The following is a 20147-nucleotide window of genomic DNA, read 5'->3' on the forward strand; positions in this document are numbered from 1 at the left end:
AATTACTTTTACCCATGAGAAATGACTAATTAACACCAATCAGTAGACAAGAAATAATTAGTAAAATATATTTTAATGGCCAGCTTCAAGCTATCAACGTTCATTATAAATTAAAACTATTAATAGAGCGTTGAATATTAAACAATAAAAAAATATCTTACACCAGATTTGAAACAATCAATTCATTCAAATGAAGCCTTTTTTATCAAATCAGATTAAATGATGATCAACAGGAGAGAAGATGAGAAAATAAAGAAAATTATTGTGGCTCCATGAAAGCAATTAATTGGGTAATTACTGAACTGTTGATTAAATGAAATCCATTTTCAGTAAACGATTCAATATTTTATAGCTACTCTGAAATAGTTTGTATTTCCCTCGCTTGTTATCTTTCTCTCCTCTTGCTTAACAAAACTGGCGTTTCCTATTGAGAGTGAGAAAGACAGTGACTGTTCAACAGTTGAGCTTAAACTTTATTTATTTTACCTTAGATGAAGAGACAGAAAGATCCTAAAATGTGAAAATTTTGTTTTGATTGTTGATTTAATTTTTTTTTTGTTATCAAAATGATTAATCCAATTGAAATGTTTAACCTTCCTCCATTGATTTTTATATCGTTATAACGTTCTATTTTTCTAATTGGAACCATATATTAAAAGTTGAACATATTTTTTTTTATATATACATATTACTACTTCTTACAACTACAACTCCATCAAGTTCTCTTGTCTCTACCTTTTTCTTTCTCATCCTCATCATCATTCTTTTGCTTCGTTACTTTATTATTATAATCATTTACTACTATTTTTTGCCTCTATCTGTGCTTTCTTTTTCTGTTTATTGGTTAATTTTTTGATTTTGTTTTTCCTTCATCTGTCCACAATTTTTCAATGTAAATGTGTAAAGCGTGTCTTTGGTATTCTTAAACTACTACTCAAGAAAACTGATAAGAGTAAAGTGGATTGGACCAGGGAGACATCAACAGATTATATTTTGAATTAAAAGCAAGTCAAAAGAGTGAGAGGCAAAGGGAACTTACCAAGAAAAGTTACCGTAAAGTGAAATCAAAATGGATACTGTAATTGATGAAAACAGGAGAATACGGCTACAAGAACTTGAGGATTGTTTACTTAACATTAGATCTGAGCTTAATGTTGACGGATTATTGGTAAGAGATTGAAAAATAATCAAGAATTGAAGAGAGAGCAGAAAGAAGAAGAAAAAATCTTGCCTATTTTAGCACTTTTTTTCTTTTTGTTTTTATATCTTGTTTTCTTGTCTTTTTTGCAATGTTTTTTCTCATTCCTAGTTTTTCATTTCTAATTCTTTTACATTTTTATTTTATTAGGATTGTGTCCAAGCAGTTGTCACTGACTGTGACCAACCTGCACTTCGTAGGCTCAAAAATATAGAAGGTTTTCTTTCAAGATGTAAGTTTTACCTGCTATTTGCTCATTATTGCTTTCTTGCTGGTCAACTTTGGCGAGTAACTCAACCACATGATATGACGATGCATATATGATGATCATTTTACTTTGATAAATAAATGTAGATAAAAATATCTTGTTATAATATAATAGTAACAGGGTACTTAATATTAACAAGACCAACAGCTCTCGATGTCAAAAATTTGATCATCAATGTCATCATCGCCATAAGTGGCTATGGAGAAAAACTTTAAACGACCTATGATGTTACAATACATTAATACATTTTTTTATTTATTTTATAGATGAAAAGGCCTCGGGTAGAATTGAAAATTGTCGAATGAAACCTGATGATTATTCTGTGATAAAAACTATTGGTAGAGGTGCCTTTGGAGAGGTACAATTAGTTCGCCATAAAGCCACCAAAAAAGTTTACGCCATGAAGCTACTTAGCAAATTTGAAATGATCAAACGATGGGACTCTGTTTTCTTCTGGGAAGAAAGGTTCATCATGGCTCATGCTAACTCGGACTGGATAGTAAAGGTTAGCATTGACTTTAAAAGGGAAAACATCTTCAAAATAGTGTTAATCAAAGAGTTAGTTAGGAAGGAGAAAGATTTCCATTTTTTTTCTAGTTTTTAACTAGTTTTGAGCATTTTGCTTAAAATTTTTCTTTTGTGAGTGAACATAACGAAGGTTTTGTGCTTACCTCCTAACTTGGCTTATCCGGAATTTCGTTTCCTTTTAGAAGCCCCTATTATTGTTTCCTTGTTTTATATCACCTTCATCCTCTTCATTCAGATTCATTCCTGTGTTCCATTATTATTACATGCACACATATTGTTATCATATGATGTACTTGTAAATCTTTCATTTTTTTCTGTGATTTTTCCCCTTCAATGTCTCATTTTAACTTTTATCTCTTTCTCCTTCTTCCCATATAGTTACATTACGCTTTCCAGGATAGCAAATATCTGTATATGGTGATGGATTATATGCCTGGAGGAGATTTAGTTACCCTTATGAGCAATTATGACATACCAGAAAAGTGGGCAAAATTCTATTGTGCTGAAGTTGTCCTAGCCGTAGATGCCATCCACTCTATGGGATTTGTTCATCGAGATATTAAACCAGATAACATGTTACTTGACAAATATGGTCACCTTAAATTAGCCGATTTCGGTGCTTGTATGAGAATGGATGAAGATGGCTTGGTTCGTGGGGACTCGGCCGTAGGAACACCAGATTATATTTCACCTGAAGTCTTAGAATCTCAAGGAGGTGGCCGTTGTTATGGTCGTGAATGTGATTGGTGGTCAGTCGGTGTTTTCTTGTATGAAATTCTCATTGGTGATACGCCTTTTTACGCTGACTCCTTGGTTGGTACTTATGGTAAAATTATGGACCACAAAAATTCACTTAGTTTTCCTGAAGATTTTGATATTTCTAAAGAAGCCAAACATTTAATTTGTTCATTTTTGGAAGATCGGGAAAAACGTTTAGGCCGTGATGGTGTTGATGCCATTAAAAGACATCCTTTTTTTGCAAATGACACTTGGACTTTTGACAATATACGTGAATGTGAGTTATCATTATTTTCACTTTTAAAGTCAAACTCCGAAAGTGACATTATCTCAATCATATTTTGATTATTTTTCTATTTTTGATTAACTCTGTTTTTTTCTCCTAATTTTAGGTGTTCCTCCCGTCGTTCCCGAATTGATAAGTGACGATGATACCAGTCATTTTGACGAATTTGAAAGCAATGAACAACCAGCCCAAAATTTTCCCGCATCAAAAGCTTTCGCTGGCAACCACTTGCCTTTCGTTGGTTTCACATATTCTAGTGATTATCAAGTTTTATCTAATAGATCTTCGAAGATGAGCAATGATTTGGTAAGCTCTGACATGCCATTATCTTTCTTTTCTCTTGCCTATTATTTTTATTTCTCTCTTACACGATTCATCTCTTTTGTTTTAAAGTCAGTTAATGATGAAGCTGAATCTTTCATTAGTATTTCTTTTTTATATTTCCTTAATTATAATAATAATAGCTAACTATTATAAATTATATCGTCATTTTTTTTCATCCTCACCTTGACAGGTTCATAATGATGGTAACAAGACGATTGAAGTTTTACAAGACGAACTTAAGAAGACCCGTAATAGAAACGAAGAAATAGAAAAGGCTTATCGGTATGTAAATCTATTGTTTTTTAATCAAAACAAATATCTTTCCATTCATCACCTATTGACTTAAAAAGGGTTTACATTTTTCGTTAGATAGTAAAATCAACTAGTTGATTGAGTCTACCCAAAGAGTAAAGGAAGAAGAGAGAGCAATTCAATACTAACTCTGAACCAAAATTTTTTTTTGGTGTCAGAAGATGGCGCGAGAAAGAGCCTCTTTCTTTTTACTTTCTTTACAAATTTTTTACTCTCTTTTTCTCTTTCATTTCTCTTTCTTTTCAGCATTTAAAATTAATTCAAGACAATTAATATCAACATCAGAAAAGGCTTTTTTGACTACTTTTCAATCTTTTTAATGTTATTTTAATTGATTTTAATGATTTTGATGCTATGTTTTCTTATTTAATGATAAATTTGTGATGATTTAACAGAATAATGTCACTTTAACTAACTAAATCTAAACTAATCAAGCAAAAGTCTACCAAAAAGTTTTAATAGTCATTCAATTAGCGTTTGGGACTATTTTGGTTATTCTGCTAATAGATTCTGAATTCATTGATTTAACGGGCGTTCACCTTCACATAAAGCTCATGGTGAATAAATTGTCGTTAGTATAATGTTAGACATATTAACGGTTAACGAATTTACCATGTAATTATGAATCTAACCAATGAAAAGAATAAATTCAGAATTTATTGGCAGGAAAAGTTTATCGTAACCAAAATATTACCGAAACCTTAATACAATGACTATTAAAACGTTTTGGTAGACTTTTGCTTGATTAGTTTAGATTTAGTTAGTTAAAGTGACATTATTCTGTTAAATCATCACAAATTTATCATTAAATAAGAAAACATAGCATCAAAATCATTAAAATCAATTAAAATAACATTAAAAAGATTGAAAAGTAGTCAAAAAAGCCTTTTCTGATGTTGATATTAATTGTCTTGAATTAATTTTAAATGCTGAAAAGAAAGAGAAATGAAAGAGAAAAAGAGAGTAAAAAATTTGTAAAGAAAGTAAAAAGAAAGAGGCTCTTTCTCGCGCCATCTTCTGACACCAAAAAAAAATTTTGGTTCAGAGTTAGTATTGAATTGCTCTCTCTTCTTCCTTTACTCTTTGGTCTACCTTATATGGAAATTTGTGCACCAGTTCGTTAAACCAGATTCAGATAGGGACAAAAAACATTTTCTATTGACTACATGAACCGAAATGTCAACTTAGGTTTTCCAATTATCAAATTGGTTTGACAAAAGCGCCTAATCATTTTATATTAGATTACTCATTATTAATAAAATTGGCTCATCTTTTTATCGCTATTTAATTGTGTACTGCAATAATCTTATTTTTATGTTTATTACTCTTGAATCTGCGTCTCTCAAGCTTAAGTTTATAAATTTAAATTTATATATTTGATTAGTTTTTACTTTTCTTTTACCAGCGTTCAGATAAAATGTTGATTTAGTGGTCATTTGATGTTATTATTTCCTTGGCTCATCCAAGAGTATAAATTGGCAATATCTTAATAATGACCAGTATTTCTTGTAGAGAGTGAGAGCAAGAGAAAGATAAAAAGAAAGGAGAGAAAGAAATGCCTCATCCTTGAAATTCAAGTTCAAGAATCATGATGAACAGGTGAAGTCTGAATAATTTTCAGCGACATTTTAGCTATGCTTACTTCATCTTCAAGCTCATCTTCCAAAAGACAACACAAACTATAACTACAGCTACACCAACAACACAAAAAAAAGAGCAAGCAAAAGAAATGCCCACAAGAGAAGGGAGAGAAACTGTGAGAGAATGAGTTTTTTAAAGCAGAAAACACCAGTTGCTTCAACCTCCTTCTTCTTGTGTCCAGTTTTTTTGGTGATTTTTCATTTCACTCTCGTCCATCTTAGCTCCACATACTTTACATTTATGATCCTTTTTTGTTCATCTCTTCTGTCAAGATGAAAGCTGCTATTGATCATGATAACCTGATGATTATTATTACGATTGTTTTTATAACTTGAGTTAAATTTTTGTGGACACGCTTTCCATCATATCTTCCATTCCTTTTTGCCTGATCTTACCTGATTTTTTTTCCTCCATCTGCTAACGGTTCCTATTATTCTTTCGCCTCTCTTTCTCCATCATCATCATCTTTTAATTGTGCGATAAAAGCTTAAGGGGAGAATGAGCAAGAAGTAGCATCACCATTAAAAACAACAAGAAGAAAGATGATAATAGATGAAGAAAGATGAAGATTCAGGGTGGAGAGAGGTAATTTAGAGAAAGAGAAGGCAGGGTAAAAGAAGAGTAAACAAGATTGAGAGAGTGGAGTGAGCTGGTTACTGGTGGGAAAATGCGAACAGTAGGGATTAGATGGGGTAATCAGGGAGCAGCTCTCAGAATCTAAACTTGTTTTCTTTGTGACTCTCTTTTTTTCACTCTCTTAAATGTTTTATTCTGATTTACGGAACTCATGCAATATTCACGCAACTTTAGTCACAGGAATTTGCTTAATCTTCACTGGTATTTTTCCGTCTTGCGATTCTTTTCCTCTTGATTAGGGGGCGTAAAAAAGGTTGAAAATGATACCTGAAAGGTTGAGAATCTGTAAATTGGTCATGATTCATATTTTTTTCATTTTTTCATTCCATAATCTTCAAAAGTAAAACAATAGTCATCAGTCACATTTCTTGGACTCTGCAAAGTCTAGCTTTTTCATTGAAATTTTTTTGTTTCGCCTTTCAGGACATTTTATTGCTCTTTCTGTACCTATTGCATGTTAATTTCAATTTATGTCTTTTGGTTTGATTTATGTATTTACGCTAATTGAATATGGTAATTACCAGAGAGCGAAGCTTCTTTCCTTTAACTCTTTTTTTCACACACTTTCAATTGTCGATTACAGTAAATATAGATTCTTAACAAATGATTTCTTAGATGATGGGAAGCTCAATCCTTTTCTTCTCAACTGTAAAAATGTATTCCGATCTGGTTTTTAGTGCTGGTAATATTATAAACATTACCCTGTTTCGCATTTTCTGTGTAACTTATTTCATGTTTGGTGAAATTTTCTTTTTCTATTATTTCCTCGACTTTCTTTTCCTTCAACTTGTTGATGTTATGCTTTACTGCTTATTATTTTGAGTCTTTATCTTTCCTTTTCAGTTGCCTTTTCAAGGTGCATTTCAGTTTGATTTTACAAAATTTCATGCATTTACTTGTTCGGGTAATCATTGAAAATTATTTTCAGAAATGGCACCAATCTTGATTGACATATACATTTAATTTAATCTGCTTTTTCTCATGAACATACTTGAATTAATTTATTAACGACTCTCTTCAATTTTCTTTACTTTCCCAATCTTTACAGAGTCACATTAGCCCAATTGGATAACCTAAGTCAACAAAGTGAAAATATCAACTCTTTACGAAGTGAAAAATTGGACTTGGAAAAGAGTTTGGCGGTTATTAGACATGATCTTAAAGAGGTACGCAAGCAAGTGTTAATATCTTACTGAATTGCCAGAAATAATGCAACTATTATCTTCTGGTTGCTAAATTCATTGACAACTGGTTGCTTGTTATCCTTTATTTTATAAACTCTTTGTTTATCATTGATTTTTTGTTTTTTTTTTCTTCCTCCTATTTTTATAGACACAACGACGTTTAGATCATGAAATAGAGTCAAAAAGAAAAGTTGAAAACAAAAATAACGATTTATGGACCAAATTAGAGCAAGAACAAAATTTACGATCAAAACTTAACCAAACTGTTCAAAACTCGAATGAAAAGATTGTTAATTTAGAGAAACAAATTTCTATTCTAACTGATAAATATAAAAATGAAACGGAAAGTGTTTGTAAATTGAAAAAGGCTCAGGCCGATTTGACGCTTTCTTGTTCAAATAAGGATCAATTTATCGAACAGCTGAGAGAAGACGTTAATAATTTACAAACATCTATTTCTAATCATATTCAAGAAATTACTTCACTTAAAGGTCAACTTGAAACTGCATGGCTACAAGCCGATTCAATATCTAAAGAGCTTGAAGGTTTGTTTTTTGTTGCATTTTTGTTTTATTATTTTACTGTTAGCCAATTGCCAATCAATCAATTTTGCATTGTGTTCAAGTGACTGTTGAAAGGCTCTAGTCGTGATCCCCTAAATAACTTTGTTTTTATTCATCTTTGCAGTTCGTACACAATCCTACCAGAATGAGTTGGAACAGTTGAAACAGAAGGAAGCTTTGTCTAGAATGGATAATCAAAAATTGACTGAAAAAACTGCTAGTTTAGAAAAGGTGAGTTTTGTTTTTCGATGACAACAATTTCAATATTTACGAGGCGTTCTCATTATCTGACTATTAATGAACAATTTTTTGTCTTATCACAGGAACATTCAATGCTAAAACTGGAGCTTAAAAATCTTCAATGTAAATTGTCACAGAAAAATCAATCTCTATGTATAGAAAATTCAAATTCAACAAATAATGACAACTTTGAATCTTATCAATGTAAGTATTACCGTACAATTTTCTCTTTATATGGAATGGTTAAATTTAACTAATTTTTCGTAATTATCTTTTTACAGCTTTACAATCAAAACTTAACGAAGAAAAAGGCCTACGTCAAAAAGCTGACTCTGTGATCCAGGAAAAAGAAAGACAATTATCAATGTTAAACGTTGAACATCGCCAATTAAATCAACATTTCCAAAAACTTCAAGGAGAATATAGACAGGAGATTGAGAAAGTTCGTGCATTGAAGGCTCAATTAGAGGATGAATCAATCAAAAGGACAAGCGTTCAAAATGAAGTTCGAGAAGCATTAGAGGAATTAAACAAATATAAACAACGAGAGCAACAATTGTTGAAAGAATTGAATGATTACAAAGATATTAAATCAACGCTTGAAGATGATATCGCCAAGATGGAATCTCACCGAGCCGAGATTAATATTCAAATGAAAGACATTCAAACACAATTGGATGATCAGCAACACTTTACATCACTGTACAAGACTCAAGTTAAACATTTGAAAGATGAGTTGGAGGAAAAGCAAAAGTTCATATTAGATTATATGGAAGAAAAGTACGTTTTTCTGTTCATTAATATTTCTATTGGACATTCAAAATCAAAAGAAACTTTTGATTAAATTTGGTTGGAAAAATTTGGTTTAAACTATCGATAGCAGAATGAAAATGAAATGAAAGAATGGATTTAAACTTCTATTAAGGTGAAAGATCAAATAGTCAAAGCCTTGATTAGTGGATAATTACTTACAGATTGAGTTACTCAATGAAAATGGATATTGTGGTTAGCATAAAGATGACAATATCTCATTGGAAATATCAGATTTTACCTAAAAAAGTTTCTTGTAAAGCTTAAGCAAATCTCTTCCTAAGCGTCGTCTAAATAACAATTAAGCTAACATATTCTTTTCCTTTTTTTTCAACTTTCTAATTGTGATCATGTTTTGTTATCCAAAAACCAGGAGCAGTTTAACGGGGAAAATGGACAAACTTAATGGATTGATTGCTAATTTGGAAAAGGAAAAGGCTGTTCGAGATCTTGAAATGCAAGAACTTGAAAGGCGTCTCAAGGCAGATATTATTAGTAAAGAATCTGAACTGAATAAAACAAAGGAAAAAGAGAGCGAACTGAATAAGAAAATAGAATCTCTGGAGCAGGAACAAGAAAATCTGAATGCCAAGATTCATCAAATGCAACAAGGTATGTGTAACAATTTATATTTATATATAAATGTTTTGTTTATTTTTATTGCAATCAAAATTATTCATTATTTAAGGAACATCACTTGTGATGAAATAATGTTCATCTGTAAAAACCTTCAAGATCATGATGATTATTTTTTCCTCTTCTCAGGATAATTATAATTTACCACTTTGAAAGGATGTTTTATAATATTTTTATATCCTGTGATAATGTTCAGTTCACTTTTGAAATTCAATTTTTCTATTCAACTCTTTGATGTTTCACTAGCATATGATACAATCTTTTTTCTTTCTCTTAATTGCTTTATTCCATGCACTTGTTCCTTCTCACCTAAGTTTAAAATTATAGTAAATCTATTGAAACGTTTTTCTTACTTTCACTTATTTACCAAAATCTATTTAACTTCAATAATAACAATGAAAAAAATTCCATTCTTTTTTCTTCTCAAAATTATGAAAACTTCCGTTTCTGATTTTTTACCTTTAATTCAATCAAACCAGCTAATGTTAAAGGTTAAACCAATAGTCAATAAAACTTACATTCCAATTAAAGGTCAGATGTTTTTACAATTTTCATCGAAAGTCAAGTTTGAAATCTTTTTGCTATTCGTAGTCAGTTGAATCTAACATCAATTGTGCCAGTTCTGGTTAACTTTTCTGGACAATCATCAACCGAGAGAATAGAATTCCTTTTCATTATTTTCTTCAGTTTATCTTTCACTTTCAAACTTGTTTTTTGTCATCTTTTCTTTTCTTCGTATTTTTTTTCATTAAACCTTTACCTTTTGAATGTATTCCGGTTTACAGGTTACCGTTAACACAATCGGAAGCATTATTTTTTTCTCTCCAAACACAAGAAAATGAAAAATGAATTGAAATTGAGCTAGAAAATTATGATGAACGATAATCTAATCTGATTTCTTTTTTTTTCTTCTTTCTCTTCTATCTGACACCAAGTAGAAATCAACAATATGAAGAACCATAACACCAATCAAGAGGAATTGGCACTCCTCCAGAAACAGTTGAAACGGGAGCGAGATCTCAAGACTCAGGTAATAAAGGAAGATTAACAAAAAAAGAGAGTAAAAACGAAACAAACAGCACTCTAAAGCATGATTAGTGATCAAATTTTTTCTTTCATTCATCATTATTCATGCAATTGTCTGAAAATTGAACCATTTTTCCTCTCAAAATTTTAATTTTTTTATGCGTCTATCAACTTATAATGATTACATTATCTCATCTTTTGTTTTATTTGGTACAAAACTAACAAACTTATCTTTTTTTCTTCTTTTCAGGCTGTCCATAAACTTGAAGAAATTATGACACGGAAAGATATTGCGAATATTGGTGGAAAGAAGAACAAATCAAGCTCAACTGAACTCAGAAAGAAAGAGAAGGAATGTAGAAAACTTCAACAAGATCTGACTCAAGTACGAACATTGAACCTTTCTCGATTGATTTACCCTTGTAAAAGCATTGCCAGTTGATAAGAATTCAATATTTTCATTTATTTTTGCTCAAAAATTGCAATTGCAGTAACAATTAGCAAAAAATTTAAAGCAAACATCAAACATTTAACTGTCAATGGGTTTACGCCACTTCTTAAATTCAGAGTTGATGGAAACTCTAGTTTACTAATATTTTGAAATTTCGATTAACACAAAAATAATCTATTATGTTCAAGTAAATTTTGCTAATCGTCATTTTTTATTTTTTATTGAAGGAGAGAGAAAAGTACAATCAAATGGTTGCCCGTTTCCAGAAAGAAATATCCGAGCTTCAAGCTTCACTCCATGAGGAAAACCAAGCAAAGATTAAGTTACAAATGGAAGTTGACTCTAAAGATTCTGAAATTGAAAATCTTAGGATGCAAATCTGTCATAGAGAATCAATTACAACCATTGATCTCCATTCAAGTCAATTATCTTTGGTTAATAATGATTCAGAGGATGTTGAAAATATGCGTCTTCAAGGATGGCTTTCTATACCAAATAAGCAAAACATTAAAAGATATGGTTGGAGGAAGCAATATGTTGTAGTATCGAGTCGTAAAATTATATTTTATAACAGTGAAGCAGATAAAGCCAAAGCTGATCCAGCTCTAATATTGGATTTAAGGTTAATAGTCAATTCTTAAATTAATTTCATCTTAAATCGATCAAGACATTTTAACCGATAATTTCTTTTCTTTCTTTAGTAAATTATTTCACGTTCGACCTGTTACCCAAGGTGATGTCATCCGTGCTGATGCAAAAGAAATCCCTAGAATATTTCAGGTAATGAATAATTAAATCTCGTGTTTACAGAATTGTCGCTAATTTTTGAATTTTTTCTTCTATTCAGCTCTTATACGCTGGGGAAGGTGAAAGCAGGAAACCAACTGACTCAACTCCACCGGAACTTCAAAAAGAGGTAACAATCCTTTACAACGATCCAGAGAGTTCAAACAGCAGGAAGTTTTATTGTATCTGGCAAATTTTCACACACATATCTGATTGATTCAACTTTTGTCTCAACTTTGCAGCAAAATATTCATAACTGTACAATTTAATGTACATCTATTTTACATGTTGATGAGTTTGTATCTGTGTACTTCTGTCATCCTAGTCTCAAGAATTTGACAGAGACAGCAATATTCTCAGTGGTATTTCATGAACATGTGAATGAACTTGTCATCTCACAAGGTTATAGGCTGTTTATTGACACTTAGAAATCAACTTAGCCCGAGTCAAACTCGTCAATTTGTAAAAAAATGAGCATCTCATCAAATTGTATTCATTATCACGTCTCACTTTCTTTTACTACATTTGTAGTCTCCTCATTAGGGTTAATTATTTACTTATGCTAATGTCAATCATTATTCAATATAATCATTACTTCATGTTGATGCACAATGATTGGCCCAGAAAAGAACAAAAAAACCAAACCTTTATCATTTTAATCAATTTTTATTCATAATTATTTCAATATTAATTTTCGTTTTTCTTTTATCCGTCTCTCTACCATTTAGCTGCCACAGTCAGGAGTGGAGCAGCACAAAGGACATGATTTTATTCCCATCAGTTATCACATGCCTACAACTTGTGAAGTTTGTCCAAAGCCACTTTGGCATATGTTCAAACCTCCATTAGCATTGGAATGTCGACGTACGTACATGCTTTATGAATGCTTGTCAGACAATTTAATGATGAAGAGAAACAACAATCTTAAAAACATGTTTCAAAGAAGGATCGTTTCTCTCATTTAATTGCATTTTTATATCCATTAACTTATATCGTTTATTTTACTTTCCAATAGGATGCCGAGTCAAAGTTCACCGGGAACACATAACAGAGGAAAAAATTGCACCATGTAAAGTAAATTATGATCCCAACAGCGCCAAAGAACTTTTATTGTTGGCTGGAACAATAGAGGAACAACAGTATTGGGTTTCCAAATTGAGGAAAAAGATTGAAAAAGGTGGCTACGCAGCCAAATGAATCGTACTTAATAAAAACGCGCAAAGACAAACTTAAACCCAGCGTTGCAATGAGAAAAGAGTAAAGAAACATTCTGGCCTGGAAATTACATCTTGCTTTTTCGTACAATAATATGACTTACAGGAATACGTCCATTGGTTTATTGATAAAATATTAAATATAAATATTTAAATACATATACATATTTATACATATTATATATTTTTATCTTTCTGCTGCTATTGGCCAAAACTGTTATCGTGCTCTTTTGCCTTCTCTGTTTCACCACAATGAATGCCAACATCATCACAATCAACTTCAACATCAAATCAACCTTTAAATTACTCTTTGCCATTCTGTATCTCTCACTGTTGCTGATCACAAAATAATCCCGTCAAGATGAACCTTACTCTTTCTCTCAACCTTCTCCTTCTCTCTTTGCCTGCGTTTCCACCTTTTCATCCATTCCATCATCTTAAAGTTTCTTCAAACCCGTTCTTGCCTCTCTTCCAAATACAAATTGACTCGATATAACCAAGCGGGCCGAAGAATGGCCAATATTTCTCATCGTACCTGTTTGCCTGATATATATCTGCATAACTCTTGCCTTATAAACACAGATTGTGGCCTTACTCAAAATTGAAAATGCATCATCTTAGTTATTCAAAATATTTCCTCTTTTTTATACGTTTTCCTTATCATTTTCATCATTGCCATTCATCTTCATTGCCGTCATCGACATTGAACAAAAATTTACCTGGAAAAGCCGTTAAAATGAAAGAAACCAAGTCTTCTTAAAATTTGTATTCTGATTCACTTTGTAAAGAGAGTTAAAAAAAACTATTGTTAATGTTATAGGAATCAATCAGAATTTAATCTAATTCTAACTTTGTAAATATATTTTTTGATGATGAACAGCAAAAAATGCGAGAACACCAACAACATGGAACAAGCAAACCCAAAAGTTACGAAAAAAACGCAAGCAAAAAGGACATTGAATAATGTACATAAAATAATTCTGTTTTTTTTCATTCAATATTTATACATGCAAAAGAAGAGAAATGATTACAATTTAGTTTCTCTGTCAATATAAATATGCTTTTCCATTTGATTAAACAAATGTTTACCAATTTTATTTCTTTAAACAAATCAAATAAGCCATTTGAAGTAAAACAAAAACAACAATTTACCAGTAAATATAAGTAGTTTACAGAGAAGTCAAGTCAAAATTTGCCAGCCAAATGAACAAATTCAATTTTCGATTAGCAATTAAAGGCTGAATTGAAATAATTTACAGAAACTCAAAATGTTATAAAAATAATTCAAAAAACAAAACATTGAAAAAGGACAGAACAAAGTAAAAGAAATTTTCACTGAAATCAATTTTCTCTTTTTCTTTACCAATTTATATCGATGGACTGAAACAATGAGACATTAAATAGGTTTAAATGATGAAAAAGATGTTATCCAAAGAGATGAAAATGATGAATGAGTGAAGGAAAAGTCGAAGGAAAATGATTGAGAAAAGTTGAAGACAATCACAACCTTTAACCAATATCAATGCAATTTGGATGAACCGACGGAATACAAGAATAGATGAAAATAAGGAAAAGTAAAAGTAATGATAAAGATGAAGACAGGATGATGAAGATGGTTAAAGATGATGAAAGAGAAGATTTTCAAGAGGAAAATAAATGAAGATGAAGGACTCGAGTTTGACTGGATTGCATCTCATAACTCATTGAGTAACCCTAGGCTGGGAAAGTTAATGGAGCAAATCCGTTGTCACCGAAACCTTTCATCAGAGGAAAAAAACCAAAACAAAACTCCCAGACGAAGAAAATGAAGAGAGCAGAAAAAAGAAGAGAATATTTCTCCATTTGAATTGAATTGGAAGAAGACGAAAAAGAAGACGAAGAAGATTAGAAGATAGAGTTTCATTATGAAGATAAAAGAAGAAACAGAAAAGAAGAAAAAGCAGCAGCATGACACGGAATTGATTTTTGAGTTGTTTGTAGGCATTTCAACCTTACTTTTCCAGAGACAATTCTTAATACTCTTTCTCATTATCACCAAATCTTCTTCTCTCTTCCACTCTTCAAGTACTCATTATGTAATAAATGATCTGTGGTTCTGTTGTCTTGTTGAACACATTTAACGATTGTAACTATAAAATGATAACAATTAGAAGCAACAATAACAATTCCCTTTTTTCTTCCTCTTCTTCTTCTCCTTCATTTCACTATTACATCTGAATCTACTTTTTTGCTCGTCTTCTCGTTTTACTCAACTTTTCACTCTACACTTTTAATAGTCAGAGCATCCTTGGCGTACCATTTAAGATAATTTATATTAAAATGTTGTGATATTTTTTTCCAACTGTTTTGTGTCTGTTTCTTGAAACATTATTGTTTTATGATCGGTGTTTTTATTGTTATCCACTGTGATAATGGTAACTGATAACAATGGTAATAACAATTTTTCGTCTTTTGTTTTCATTGAACCAGGAAAAATGTTAAATGCTCCTTTAATACATGAAAAGATTGTTATCCAGATGATATTAATACATGGATAGTAAGAGAGAGAGAGAAAAAAATGTTGAGATTATTTATAGTTGCTTTGGTGTTTTCAATTTGAGTTGCTTTATAATCGCTTTTTTTACTCCCTGTTGCCTCTTGTTTGCTGTTGTTTTGACGATCATGATTATGATTCAGTTATTCCTTGTATTTCATGAGAAGAAGAAGAGAGAGAAAAAAAAGAGTTGAAAGGAAAATGATGATGTTAAATATAAAAGAGAAGATGATTGAAGATAAATGTTTGATCATCATAAAGCAATCACGCGTAAAAGGATAATCTTTGCCTTTTCATTGCCCAAATCAATAGATATTTATTTATATTAAAAAGGACAACATTGAAAGAAATGACGCAAAATATTGATAGCTTTTATTTGAAACTTTCTTTTCCTTCCAATTGGAATCAAATGGCAATTTAAGAGGAAAAAAATCGAAAAATTCTGTGAATCCAATGAAAAGCAAAAACCAAATGAAGGTAAAGTTTAGAGAAGAAAATGTTTGAATAAGATTCGATTAAACCTGATTTAATCCTGAAAGGTTAGAAGATTAATTAACTAATCTGTTATGGTGTTGAAGGAAAACAATAAGTGCTGGAATATTCTGTAAAAGGAGAAAACTCGAATTCGACTGGGAGTGAGGTTAACAGGGACTGACTAGAGTCTAGACAAGTTATCAGAATTGGGTCCAGATAGCAATTAGGAGTGTAAAGAGGATAAGTTAGAAATGAAAGGAAAAGAAGGAAAAAAGAGAGAAAAATATTCATTCTCTTTCGATTGAATAAAATTTAGTTTTGAATAAATGTTGATTCGCTTTGGAAATGCGCTCAACTAAACATTTCCATTGAGCAACTCAGACAAGAAAGTAAACGATCTTCAACTGGCCATATCTTCAACTCTCTCCGTCTCTATCCTGTTCTCACTCTTTTCAACTCACTTTTCTCATCATCTCATGATCGCTTTTTGCCTCATGAAAATCATTTCAACCGTCAGTCGAGTCACAACTTTTCCCGAACCAAACTTTTGTTTCTCATTACAATCTCATTGCCCTGATTAACCCTTTTACTTTACCCTTGTAATTGAGCAACAAAGAAAAGTTCCAGTTCAGTCTTGGAATCAATCATTAATCTCATCTCCACTTTCATCAAGTGCCCAACACAAACATCTAAAGTGGATAAGCTCAACAATAATCTGTTCAACAAAATGTTTATCAGTGAAACTATTGAATAGAAAGTGTTTTTTTTCTCGAAAAATCAAATTCGCCATATCAACGCATAATGTCTCACCTTCATGTTACCAACCAGAAACATAAACAACACTAGAAATCGTGATTCAAGTTTTGTCAGGAGAAAAAGTTCTACAAAATTTCAACCTTCGATTTGAGAAAATTTCCAAATATTCTTTACTCCCAGGCAAACTCCCAGCTTATCAATTATTGTGATTACATTCATTTGCTCTTCTTGAAAGCCATTTTCATGACTAACATCAAAGGCAAAGTTGAAGTTTAATCGTCAATTTATTCGCATTTTATTGATTCACATTACCAATATTATTATTGTTATTATTCTTGACAAGTTCTCACTATTCTTCCATTCTTCCCTGTCTATTATTCAGTCTCTCTTTCTCGCTCTTCATTTTCCTCTCTTTTTCTTGTCCTTCCCTGTGTTTGTATAATGCTGGTTGTTGATTGTTAAGGGAAACAAATAATAATAATAAATGTTGACCTTATACAAAATTTATTTTGCACAAACCTTTAACCAAATTGAGCAAATTATTTTTTTGTGAAAACAAAATGTTTACCTTCTTTTAATAATGTGCAATTTAACAAATTGTAATCAAACCCTTGCAATCATTTAATCATCTGTATCATCATCCATCTTCACCAGATTCCTTGAATAAACACTTTTGTAAAACCAGGAAAAAAAAGTTTCGTTTGGTGCAAGAAAAAAATGTTCAACACTGAAAACAAATAACTAACAGTGATTTTACTCTAAGTGTAATCATCATCTACCTCACCTTCATCTTTGGCCTTTTGTTTAGTTTTGTTTCGTTCAAGGAATATACTTTTCTCAAGACTTTCAATGGTGATTATGTTTCATTAAATATTGCGTTCACTCCTTGTGACTCCATGTGATTAGCATGCAATGTCCAATGATTGGCTCATTTAACGATAACTGTTTTTTCAATGTTTTTTTCCCTTGATCCATCAAACTTAATCCGTTCACTTTTCCATCACTTTACACATCAACATTTTCGTTTTCCTGTCTTTCACTTTTTACTTGCTCATCTCTCTTTTCCTGGTTAATACTTTCAATCCTTTCTCTCACCAGTCCCTAAGCCTTGACTCTAAGTCAACAAATCCACCTTCAATCTCACCCACAATGCAACCTTCAATCTTTTCCTCTCAATCTTCATCTTTGTCATCTTTCCCTCATTGTAACCTTTAACCATTATCTTTGCTGTTGTGAGCCTTTCCATTCCCATGTGTGCTGAAAAAGAAGAAACGACTTTGGAACATTTTTTATCGTCGAAAAAAAGTTGTTCTAAAAATTGATTTTCTCTTATTTCTATTCAAAGGTTATTCCAATGATAATTATTGTTGCTTCATGATCGTTAAGTTAGTCGTGATAATGAAACTCTAATATTTCAATTAACATGAGAAGGTGAAAATAATGCAAGAATAAAACTCGAAGCTTGATTGATAAAGAAACCTTGAAATTATTTCTCAAGCAACATCAAGATAAAAGTTGGATAACCACGAATTTGCCTTTTCCGATTTCTTCTGCTTTTGAACTTTTGCTTTTAATTTGTTTTGATCGAAATTTTTGACTTTTTTTGTTTCAGATTTTGGCCAAAACTTCGTATTCTAATTTATCGTCATCTGCAACTCTCTTGAAAGCTCACAAATTGACAAATACTCGTCGCGGGTTCAACTCTTATCAAGAAACTGCGTAATGTTAAGATGCCGGGGGGACGAAGAGGGCTCGTCGCACCTCAGAATACATTCCTCGAGAATATTATTCGGAGATATAATTCACTTCGTAAGTAGAACTTTTTTCCCTCTTTTCCTTTTCTTCGATTGGCTTACTTTCTTCTATTCATAAGCTTTTATTATTTCCATCAAAAGTCAACCGAAACTGGATACTTTTGTGCATTTCCCAGCAACGAACACACACAAAAGTCTTTTCATATAAAATGTAAAAAAGTTGCAAAGTATTAAAAGATATGAAAAGGAAGAAATAAATGGAACAAGAAAATGAATAATTTTCCAAATGAATACTAACAAATGTTGGAACAAGTTTAATTCAAATAACAACCATAATAATAATGGAAATAATAGTAAATGAAAACTCTTAAGTTGCCTCTTCTTTTTCATGAGTTTTTTCCGTAAAAATTCTGTAATGATAAGAGTTACATTTATCCAGCAAGAGACAGACACCAAGGTACACCCAGACTTGAAATGAATGTCTCTTCAATATAAATAACAAGATGAGGTAAAGAAGAAAAAAATGGAGATAAAAAAAGTGGTTGACATTTCGATTTTCAGCTCTTCTCATTTCGCCATGAATACATCATGTTTTGTTTTCTACTTTTCAACCTTTTACTTTTTTCCATATCATTTGTTTATTGATATCCAGTGGGATTGAAACTCATAACTTTTCGTGTTATCGTTGCTTAATACAAGGTGATTGATAATTGACTCCGGATTTTTGCGCCCAAATATTTTTCGAACTAAGCAGAGTAAACAGACTTGTGATATATCAATAGAATCGTCTTTGACCAGAGAACATTTTAAAATAAAAAAAAGAACTTTCACATAACTTTTACTCTCAAAAACGAACAAAAACTGCATTTTTTTCTGTTTTGGTTTTTCGAATTTTCTACAGGTTCAAGATTTCAGTTTTTCTGGCTTTTCAGTGTCAAACGAATCTTGTATGGTTTTCAAAAAAATTGGGAACTTTTCATTCCAATTAATTATCTAGTTAAAATTTTTCCCTATTCTTGAATTTTCACCCCTTTTCTATCCCATTGAAAATTGACCAAAAAATGCCTCAAAATTACAGCTTAAATTACGCCAATTTTGTGCATTTTATGAGATTGATAATTCAGCCTGGAATTTTTCACTATAAATATATATATAACTTTTAAGTTAAACTTTCAGCTTTCTAATGATACCAAAAACAAAAATATTGACCCAGTAATTTCGAATTGATTATCGTTCAAACGTCCGGAGTACATTATCAATCACCCCGTATTAATACATTTGAATATGAAAATGTGTTTAACCAATAAAGGATGAAACCCAAGTTTATCAACCAATCCCAATATTCACATTCAACTTGCCACGTCTAATGTTCAATCGCATTTGCTTTTCCTCTTTTAATTAACAATTTTCGTGCCATGAAATTCGCTAAAAACTTTAGCTGAACCTTGCATGAACTGGAACGATCTTGACGCTAAGCTTTGAACTCCATTGTTGGTTATCAGTCGACTCCAACAAAAACATAGATCTGAAGATCATCATGTTTGCACAGCAAGATATTGATGTTAATCTCGAGTAAATCATTAATCATTAGATCGCTGGATCTATATTTATAGCAAAACTAGAAAGTAAAAAATCTGACTCTTAGAACTATCATGATTACCATTCTGTAAATCGATATTCAATTTTTTCTACATCAATTAGATGATCAATAAACTCTCGAAATTTTCTCCTTATCCGGTTCTTCTGGCAATTCTGAATGTTCTGTATTTGAAAAATATGTTATTTAAAT

The 20147-nt window shown here is 31.3% G+C and overlaps 2 protein-coding genes across 3 annotated transcripts in view; both read left to right on the top strand.

Annotated features, from left to right (window-relative positions):
- The first annotated feature begins 488 nt into the window (after positions 1-488).
- Positions 489-13923, top strand: Rok (Rho associated coiled-coil containing protein kinase). 2 transcript variants are annotated; one of them, XM_015925592.3, is made up of 19 exons: positions 489-1168; positions 1349-1430; positions 1733-1971; positions 2373-3009; positions 3125-3324; positions 3533-3624; positions 6980-7097; positions 7264-7660; positions 7803-7909; positions 8002-8122; positions 8200-8698; positions 9102-9340; positions 10300-10394; positions 10641-10775; positions 11069-11463; positions 11543-11621; positions 11689-11757; positions 12356-12491; positions 12643-13923. In XM_015925592.3, exons 1-19 carry the CDS (start codon positions 1070-1072, stop codon positions 12822-12824), a joined length of 3921 nt encoding a protein of 1306 aa, XP_015781078.1. In that variant the 5' UTR covers positions 489-1069; the 3' UTR covers positions 12825-13923. The 2 variants fall into 2 exon arrangements, with proteins under 2 accessions (XP_015781078.1, XP_015781079.1); XM_015925593.3 differs by having other exon boundaries at positions 10303-10394.
- A 2378-nt stretch (positions 13924-16301) lies between these two features.
- The window catches only part of eag (potassium voltage-gated channel protein ether a go-go), a 59734-nt gene continuing 55888 nt past the window's right edge, over positions 16302-20147 (top strand). Inside the window, exons 1-2 of the mRNA XM_015940522.3 lie at positions 16302-17456; positions 18217-18413. Of these exons, the coding sequence (XP_015796008.1) occupies positions 18335-18413 (79 nt within the window). The 5' untranslated portion in view covers positions 16302-17456; positions 18217-18334. The remainder of the gene's footprint in view (positions 17457-18216; positions 18414-20147) is intronic.

This window comes from Tetranychus urticae, chromosome 1 (genome assembly GCF_039701765.1).
Source record: "Tetranychus urticae isolate SD_2017Ah chromosome 1, NJAU_TeUrti_SD_1.0, whole genome shotgun sequence".
NCBI lineage: Eukaryota > Metazoa > Arthropoda > Arachnida > Trombidiformes > Tetranychidae > Tetranychus > Tetranychus urticae.

Bases quoted from the DNA above. Each gene is read 5' to 3' on its own strand.
- Rok (XM_015925592.3), top strand. From the start codon at position 1,070: ATGGATACTGTAATTGATGAAAACAGGAGAATACGGCTACAAGAACTT. The intron at 7,661-7,802 runs GTTTGTTTTTTG...TCATCTTTGCAG, and splicing joins AATATCTAAAGAGCTTGAAG to TTCGTACACAATCCTACCAG. The intron at 11,464-11,542 runs GTTAATAGTCAA...TTCTTTCTTTAG, and splicing joins GCTCTAATATTGGATTTAAG to TAAATTATTTCACGTTCGAC.